The 8,869-nt window shown below is 44.2% G+C and overlaps 1 protein-coding gene across 2 annotated transcripts; it reads right to left on the bottom strand.

The window, feature by feature from the left end:
- Positions 1–1,153: 1,153 nt before the first annotated feature.
- IBA57 (iron-sulfur cluster assembly factor IBA57) lies at positions 1,154–8,499 on the bottom strand. Of its 2 annotated transcripts, none has more exons than XM_020804961.3 (3): positions 7,970–8,499; positions 6,595–6,941; positions 1,154–3,715 (listed from the first exon to the last, which is right to left on the bottom strand). In XM_020804961.3, the coding sequence occupies exons 1-3, from the start codon at positions 8,491–8,493 to the stop codon at positions 3,321–3,323; spliced, it is 1,266 nt and encodes a 421-aa protein (XP_020660620.3). In that variant the 5' UTR covers positions 8,494–8,499; the 3' UTR covers positions 1,154–3,320. The 2 variants fall into 2 exon arrangements, with proteins under 2 accessions (XP_020660620.3, XP_072858896.2); XM_073002795.2 differs by lacking the exon at positions 7,970–8,499 and adding an exon at positions 7,418–7,779.
- Between the last annotated feature and the right edge of the window lie 370 nt (positions 8,500–8,869).

Here is an 8,869-nt window from a genome sequence, read left to right as displayed (position 1 = left end):
GCATTAGTTCCTATGGGAACTAATGCTTCAATGTACGAATGCACCTCTACATAACAAAAAAACAGCCAGAACAGATTAATTGGTTTTCAGTCCATTGCTTCAAAATTAGTTTCTTCAGAAGTGCTTTTAACACTGTTCCCTGACCTAAAGGGGAAAAAAAGGAAAAAAATATCCCCCTCTAGTGGTAGAAGGCGGAATAGCAGCTTCCCATTAGTTTCTATGGACGGAAAAGAGCAGATACAGATTAAATGGTTTTCAATGCATTCCTATGGGAAATGCAGATTCTACATAAGAACTTTTCCACTTGAGAACCACCTTCCAATACGGATTAAGTTCTTAAGTAGAGACCCCACTGTACTGTACTTGGAAGTGCTTTACCCCTTCCCTTCCTCTAGGGGGAACCCTAGGACTGCAGCTTGCCCAAGGCCACCCAGGCTGGCTCTACTTCAGGAGGCACCATGGAGGAATCGAACTCGTAACTTCTGACTCCACAAGCCAGAAACCTAAACCACTGAGCGATCCAGCCAAGGACTGCCTTCTACACTGATACCAAAATAACCCAGGAAATAGTTGTTGGGGCCTCATATGAAAGATGCCACTATTCAGTACAGTATCTTCAAAGGTGTAGGTCACCATCCTCACCACTGGTGAGACAAGACATCTCTCTCCAAATAAACCATCCTTATTCCATAAAAGGCCATTCCCAGACTATCAAGAGGCAATGTAGAGCAAGAAAGCACATTGGTGCACATAAGGCTCCTATGTCCAAACATCTCAATGTTGGCTGTGAGGTAAAAATGCAGATTTGTGGTGCCTTGCTGCTTTTATCTGTCTATGCTGGGAGAATTATTTTTAAAAAACCACCCTTGCTATCACAATGTTAGCCTGCTGCATATGGTATAATGCCAGGCCCTGAAAGGATGAAGTAATGTAAATACATATTCTTGGATTAATGCCATCGGAGACGTTACTGTATGTGAAAAGCTAGTATATAAAAGAGTGGTGGCTAAAGCAGCAAATGACAGGATTGCTGGGGGTCTTTCAATGAAAAAAACCAAACATCCTAACACAGGACAGGAAAAAGCAAAACAGATCACAATTTATGCTTTGATTATACGGGATGGGAGTACTGTATTGTTGAGACTATGGCAGCTAATGCACAGTTGTATTATGTTTTATTAGAATTATAAGAACGAAACGTGCAGTTACATGATTACACTTGTAATGAACATGTGCTAAAAACAAGTTTAAGAAAATGCTGTGGTTACAGGATCATAATCTAAAAAGCATACTTATAATAATAAAAAGGAGCAGGAAGGGGCGTGAAGGCTAAAATGTACTTGTTAAAATTCCAAAATTTTGCCAACCACCCACAAGAGTTGTAACAGTTTAGGAAGAGGAGCAAAAGGCGTATGATTTCTCACTAGGATGGACAGACTAATCCCACTTTCAGTTTCTCTGCTGCAGCCTGATGGGTGTACATCCAAATAATAAAGCAGCCACAACTTCTCTTGCTGAGAACCCAGCTTACCAGTCCAATCTGTGATGAGGTTGAGGAGAAGGAAAATAGGTGGAAACCACTTTTCCACAAATCCCACTGCCAAGCATGGTCAATCAATGGAATTCTGGGTGTTGTGCTCTTTACAAAGCACTCCTCCAAGCCATTCTTCTACAGCGGCATGCGGCTCCCTTTCCAAGCGACATAGTTTCTCATTGCAACACAGGAGGACGTCTTTAAACTTTGAGAGAGAGGGTGGTCTTATTAGGGTTCACCATGCAGTTGACATTCTTTCAACTTTGTGCCAAATATGAGATGCCAACAGCCATTGGGAGCAGCAGACGGGCACTTCGGAAGGACAAAATGATAGTGAAGATTTGAGCAAGGACCTGCGGCCCAGCTCAATGTTAAAATCTAGAATTTTGCCATTTTGTGCCCGTCCACTAATTCCCTGTGCTTGCTGCGATTTCCTTATTTTGATCCCAGCTCCAAGATGAAGGAGTAGCCAGGGGCAGCTGAAGAAAGGCTACGGAGAGGCTGGTGGTGTATTCTGTATGGGCACCTATTTCCCACACTTGGTGGCTGGGTATTAGCTCTTGCACCCAAATTCTCTTGAGTGGAAAGCTCATTCATCCCTTCATTTGATTGTGTACCTTGGAAATCGAGACAGAACTGGGACAACAAATTTGGAACTTCAGTTTTGGAACAAGACAAATGTTGTTTCATCAGATTAAGAGGAATCCGTTGTCTGTAATAAATCAACAGTCAATAAACTAGAACTAAACACAGTTTGTATTCAGTAATTTAACAGCGTATTTTGTAAAAACAAAACCGATGCTGCAAAGTTACTTTTTAAAATAACAGCAGTAATTCTTAATATAGTTCCATTTGTCACTTGAGTTAAGGTGATAGAATGTTTTATATTTATAATAAATATTTATAAATAGCCATGAACAGGATTTCCGCCCATGATTAATTTTTTAATCTGCTTTTTAAAATTTAACTGAGTTTTTTAACAATGTATACTGTTAAAAGTGCTGTTTGTTTTTTAAAAAGCCCAGCCTGATTATCATTTTAATTATAGGGCCCAGCACAGTTTGATATTATGAGACTCCGTAGGTTTCCATTTTGATTAGTCAGCTCAATCTTTCTGTCGCTCAGTAAAGAGTCCAGTAGATACCATCAGAAAAATGTGTCCTTCTCAAACTAGTTTTCTGTCTCCTAGATATAGAGGCAAAAATAGCAAATCCAATAAGCCTTGTTTTCCAATTCCTGGAGCATTTTTAACTCCTCTTAACATGACATAATGTTGAAAATTCTTGAAGGCCACCTCAAAAACTCCCGTATTGTTTTCAAGTTTCCCTGAGCAATACTTTTCCCCTTCAGAGCGTCAAATCCAGCTTTTGTCCCTCTGCAACTCTGTGCAGATAAAGCCAAATGTTGACCTCTCCTTCCAAAAGTGCAAAGGAAATAAAAATTACACGGGCATGAAATGCCAACAAACCTGGACCAAGGAATTGTTGGAAAACGTGTATTCATTTTAAAGCAAGGAACAATGAACTTTTAATGTGATTTAAAGCGATTTAAATCAAATCCACTGTGCAAGTGAACTTTCCAGGAAGAAGGCCACTTTAATACACACACTTGAGTCTTTACTGTTCATTGATTGGGGGGGGGGGGGAGAAATGGTATAATCCACCAGGAATCTCTCCTGCACAATCCATGCTTCGGTTGAACTGATGAATCATGAAAAGCAGATGAGCTCTGAGCCCACCGGGATTTTCCAGCCAGTAAGGCAGATGCGATGCTCAGCGCAAAGTTACTATTTATCAGTCGATTTCGGCCACCATTTTGGAATGCAGGCCGTGAGACTTACACGTGCATCCCCCGAGAGCTTCAGATGAAGTGGTTCGTGTATGTGAGCTAGTCGCAGGAGCGCTATCCCACATTCACCTCTCCCAGCCCGGTACTTCCCAGCAGACTTTCCTGTCTCTGACAGAATCTCAGCACCTTCGGGGACTCCTTCGGAAGGCACAGGATCCGAAAGCCGTACCGGCAAGAGGCGCTTGCGGATGACACCCATGTGGTGGGTTCTGGCCGTTAACTCTTGGCCAATGTAACAGCCTTTGGTGAAACTAATACCATTCAGGTAAGCCAGGTTGGATTCCAAAGGCAAGGCTACTCCGGAAGGCAAATCCTCAACTCCTTCAGGGATGCCTGTGACGGGAAGAAGGGGAAAGTTGAGGTTAAAGAGTGGAAGAAATAAAAGAAGTGAGAAGCGGAGCGACAACCTCGTTAAAAAAAAAACACCTTGATGCAACTAGAAAGGATACAGGCAGTGTCTCTCTGTGCTCTTTGTCACAAAGAACAGATGCTTCTGGTCACCGTTGATAACAACTGCTAGGAACTTAGGCTGGCAGGCTGGCAAAATCCACCATGAACTATCCTCCAATTTGCTATCCCCAACCAAAGTCCCTACAAGGAGCTAAAACTTATTAAACAACAGGCAAAATCCTATTCCTCCTCATGCCCAGTTAGTGGGTATACCTTCCCGCAGCTCATTCCAGTCGACAAGGTGCCAAGGCACGTCTCAGTTGTGTAACTGTGCATGGGACCGGGCACGTGGCTGAGGTATGTCCCAGCACCTCATCGATTGGCTGCAATTCGCTTTGCAAGTTATGCAAACACCAGCTGAATTCTGGCCAATATGATCGTGAAATATGTCCAACATGGTTTCTCCGACCAATGAAATCCTTTGCTTGCATAATTGCTGTGCTGGAAGCTAATCCATCAATCTGCTCCTCTGGTTGTTCTAACAGTAAATGCGCTCAACTCTTCAGTTTAGCTGAGTTCTACCAGGATTCATTCCAAGAACTCCAGTATCGGACTGCAGGCATGAGATGTAAGAACAGCCAAGAGCAGCCAAGGCATCTTAAAGCAGTGATGCAACCCCTTTGGATGGTGTGTGACATAAATCAGTGGTTCTTAACCTTTGTTACTCAGGTGTTTTTGAACTGCAACTCCCAGAAACCTCAGCTAGGAGAGCTGATGGTGAAGGCTTCTGGGAGTTGCAGTCCAAAAACATTTGAGTAACAAAGGTTAAGAACCAGTGACATAAATGACATCTCAACTGGGCTGTGTTTACACCATCTCAATATAGAGTAAACGTATTCTACTCCTTGTGCCTTACAGCAGTGCTGTCTCTGGTTTGCTAACAGAGCATTTGCTGGAAACCAAGTCAACCATGTTTAGGGAGTCAAAAATCCACTTGGGACCCCCTGTGTCACTAGACGACAAAATTGCACAAACACATGGATGCATAAACAAATTCCATAACTGCCCATTCATGTGAATTCTGGTAGACTGTAGCCTCACTCGTGACTTTTCCATGAATGTTGCTGTCCGGGAAGGACTTATTCAGGAATCCTCTCAAGCTGCTTCAGTGAACAGAATCCTCTTTTGAGACAATAACACTCCTCTTCAAACCATACAAGGAAACCAGCACAGAGGTGAACCACAACCTCCTAAGTAACCAATTTAGAAATGGCTAAAAGACTTGTCACTATTACGGACAGTGCTTACACCTTATTGACAATATAAAATATCTGTCAGAATACAGCCTCAGCCATGCAGTCTAGGATTTCTCTGGGAAATCCAGAGTTGTTAGAAGGTTCACATTCATGAACGTAAAATTAGTTCTGGAATATGGATGAGTACAGAGACAGCTCTTTTTTTTCTGTTGGTTTGCCTGCATTAATTCATTCCTGTAACTACCAGCACATCAGCACCAGGGGGAGCGCCGCCAATGTTCTGAAATGTAAAATTCTTTCCTAGTATCATTTAAGAAAAAGCTTTACATTCTTCGTATTTCACGGCCGGGATCTGATGGTTGTTGTGGGTTTTTCGGGCTCTTTGGCCGTGTTCTGAAGGTTGTTCTTCAACCTTCAGAACACGGCCAAAGAGCCCAAAAAAACCACAACAACCATCTTTAAATTGTTCTTTCGAACCTTAAACTTTAGAACTGCAGAGCTGGAAGGGACCGTATCGATTGGCGAGTCCAGCCCCTCTCAAGGAGACCCAGAAGGGAACTCCTAACCTTCCTTTCCCACAGACACATGCCTGAGAAGACAGCTGACCTCTCATGGACACCCACACAGAGAGACTTTATGATACTTTCTCTTGAAACATGGAGGTGTTCATCACAAAGACATCTGCAGCACAAAGTGAATCCTGTGTATGAGACCATCCAGGTAATACAGGCAAGCATCCTGCTTTTAAGTGCATTTATTATCCAATGTCTCTCCCTTCAATATGGCCCATGGTCTTAACTAGGTCATGTCTCCAAAGCAGCAAATTTAATTTAGATGCCAACCAAGTTCAAGGCTTTTAAGGATTTTGCTCTTCCAGCTCTGACACAGAAGGAAATACAAACTTCTGTGAATAAGTGCAAGACACAGGAAGACCTCAACCGGAGACCAAGAGATATACCTTTTAAAAAGGCGAAAGGCAGCCAATGTGTGCAACTCTCCGCTACAGAATTTTACGATTCGCAGCACAATTCAGAGTGTGACCACGCAGGCATATATAGTTTGCATTCTGGACTGCTTGCGGTGGAGTCCAGTGTCAGTTATTTCCCGGCAATCACACAACTTATACGCAATACCCAGATTCGTGTCCAAGCTAAAGCAATTCCCCACGGATGGAAGAGTCGCTTTAAGGGAGACTGCACCTTGCAAAGTGACCCTTTCTGTATCTTTCTCACCGTATGATCACATCCGGAGTCTCTTTCTCATTCCCCCTCACCACCTCAGTTTGGACACCCTCAGTATCTCAGTTTTGGCCCCGCCCCCACCGAAACTCAACACGCTCACCCCCAAGCTACGTATTCCGTCTGACATATAACAGGGTGACATTTAACATATATAAATTTGGTTTTGTTGTAGAAGTCATGCATTACCGGTGGTGGATACTATAAAGTTGGCCATGTCTGCTTGTTTCCAATTTGCAACCGTTAGACAAGGCACAACTCCTTCCTATTTTTAATGCTTCCTCTAGGATATTTGTTCAAAGAACTCCAAAGGTGCGGACACTTTTACCTTGTTTATACCTGTGTCTATGATATTCTTTAATGCTTCCAATCTGGCTCCCAGGGACAATATGTTGCAGGTCTGCACCTTTGCCCGTTATCAGCCTCCAACCCATAACTTCCACTCTGGGATCAGGCGTTGCAACCACAGCTTCGCTAGTATGCTGCTGGAGCTTGCAGGCCACATCCCCCGAAGGTTCCTTTGGAATAACAGCCCATAAAGAGAGGTCAAGGCACAGGGCGATGTTTACTTTCCTCCGGATCTTATAGAGTTTCAAGTGCTTCTGTAGGGAGTCTAGGGCGGTGGCATCACATTCCAACAGGATGTGGGGCTCGTCTTGTGAGCTTTCGTGAATCCTGAAAAAGATCCAAGACCAGGAGAAAAAAACAGTTGCCGAGATGAAACCTTTCACTTTAATACCAAGCATAGTTCTTTTTCCTGTCTTGGGCACGGCCCAAACCTTTCGAAGTCCCATTTCTTCTATACCATCCTAGAATACAAATAGCCTAGATCATTTCTTAGAACAGAAAAAAAACCTTCAGCAAATAATTTAAACAGTAAGCAACAAGTCTTTCTTAGGTGGCTGGAAACCATTAGCAAAAAATATTAATAAGGGACTAAGATGGCCGCGATAACTCCACATGACCAAGTACTTTGGAATTACAGAATTGAAGGAAACTACATTTTGACGGGATCTATCACGAAGGTTTTATGTACAGCAGGACCCCTTACCCGGGTTCAATATCTCTTGATTCACTTATCCACAGTCTGAAAATATTTTAACAAGTAGAAGAAAAATCCTAGAAATATATAATTTTAAAGATGAATTTACCAGAACTGGCTACTGGAGAGAGCCAGGGAACCGACTATGTATAGCATTTGTTATACAGTAATCCGCATTTTTCAGCATAGGGGAGGCGCTTGGAACTGATCCACTACAGATACAGGGATCCAGTGTGTGTGTGTATATAAAAATTCCAAAAATTCTCATTTTTTCCAGAAACAAATAGGAAAACTTTCCCCCCCCCCCAAGAAAAACTGAAAACATCTGGAAATTTCATGTCTCTAGAGAGAACTTAAATTACATGAAAGTCACTGAAATCGTTCACTGAAGTCCTCATGTTACGTAGTTTGATATTACGTTTTTATCAAAGAACAGATTACACACTCCATTAAAAAAAAAACAGGCGAAAGAAAGGGAAATTCGTTTTCCCCCCCAAAAAAAAAAAATTTTTGTTTCCCCCCCGGCCTTCTAATCTCGAATCGTTTGGATTAATTAATTTTAATTAATTAATTAATTAATTAAGAGAGGATTAATCCCGAGAAATGTAGTCCCGGAAAAGTAACTTTTCCAAGCTTCAGGGGGGAAGCCCCGCCCATTCACCTGTACAGGATGACGTCATAGAGGCACCTCCCTTGGACGTTGAGGGCATGCGCGTAGAGCGCGCGCGGAGCCCCGCCCCCGGCCGGCGTCAGGCGCGTCACGTCATTGGTCAGCAGGCCTTGGAGGAAGGCCTCGGCGTCCGGGCCTTGCAGGCGGAGGAGCGCCCGGTTGAGGGGGAAGCAGCGGAGGGCCGCCTCCCCGGCCGCTCCCCCGCTCAGCCTCCTCGCCCTCTTGCCGGCGGCGGCGCCCCCCCAGCGGCAGAGGAGAGCCCGCCGGGGCCGCAGCAGAGCCGCGCTCGCCCTCACCAGCATGGCGGCCGCAGGAGGAGCGGGAAGAAGGGGGAAGGCGCCCGGCTGCCCGTCACCATCTTGTGTGTGGCAGAGGGACGCCAGGCCGAGTGCGCAGGCGCGCGAGACACCAGAGGAGGCGGGGCCGCGGCTTTGAACTCCGCCTCTCATTGGTCGCAGGACCTCCGCCCTTCTGCGAATCGCCGCTGCCCGTTCAGGAGCGTTTTCTCCATTCATTCTTTTCCAGACTGGCGCCGCCGCCCGGCCGCCACGTGACCGTGGGCTGCGGGGGGGCCCCCCCTCAGCCTGCTGGGGTTACAAATAAATAAAAATAATGCTTAAAAAATCAGTTTTAATGTAGCACCTCTGCAAGAGGACACATGGGGTCCCGTGCCATTATGCTTGGAGACATGATGATAATGATGATGATTCAAAAACACCAGGCACCGTCCATCAAAATTATAAAAACATTAAATGGTATTATATAACAGATACAAGTTTTAACTGAAAACCTAAATGTTTGTTTTTGTGTGTATGTGTGTGTGTATGTATGTATATGCACACACACTATATAAAACTGCAAAACAACAGTATCCTTATCTATCACATTCTT

This window comes from Pogona vitticeps, chromosome 6 (genome assembly GCF_051106095.1).
Source record: "Pogona vitticeps strain Pit_001003342236 chromosome 6, PviZW2.1, whole genome shotgun sequence".
Taxonomy (NCBI): Eukaryota; Metazoa; Chordata; class Lepidosauria; order Squamata; family Agamidae; genus Pogona; species Pogona vitticeps.
The sequence above is the reverse complement of the archived record's forward strand: the minus strand, read 5'-3'. Positions and strand labels throughout refer to the sequence as shown.

Excerpts from the sequence above, each read along its gene's own strand:
- IBA57 (XM_020804961.3), bottom strand. The coding sequence starts at position 8,493 with ATGAATGGAGAAAACGCTCCTGAACGGGCAGCGGCGATTCGCAGAAGG. Across the intron at positions 6,942-7,969 it reads TATGACGTCATCCTGTACAG|GATTCACGAAAGCTCACAAG; the intron begins GTGAATGGGCGG and ends GATCTTTTTCAG. Across the intron at positions 3,716-6,594 it reads TAGACACAGGTATAAACAAG|GCATCCCTGAAGGAGTTGAG; the intron begins GTAAAAGTGTCC and ends TTCCCGTCACAG.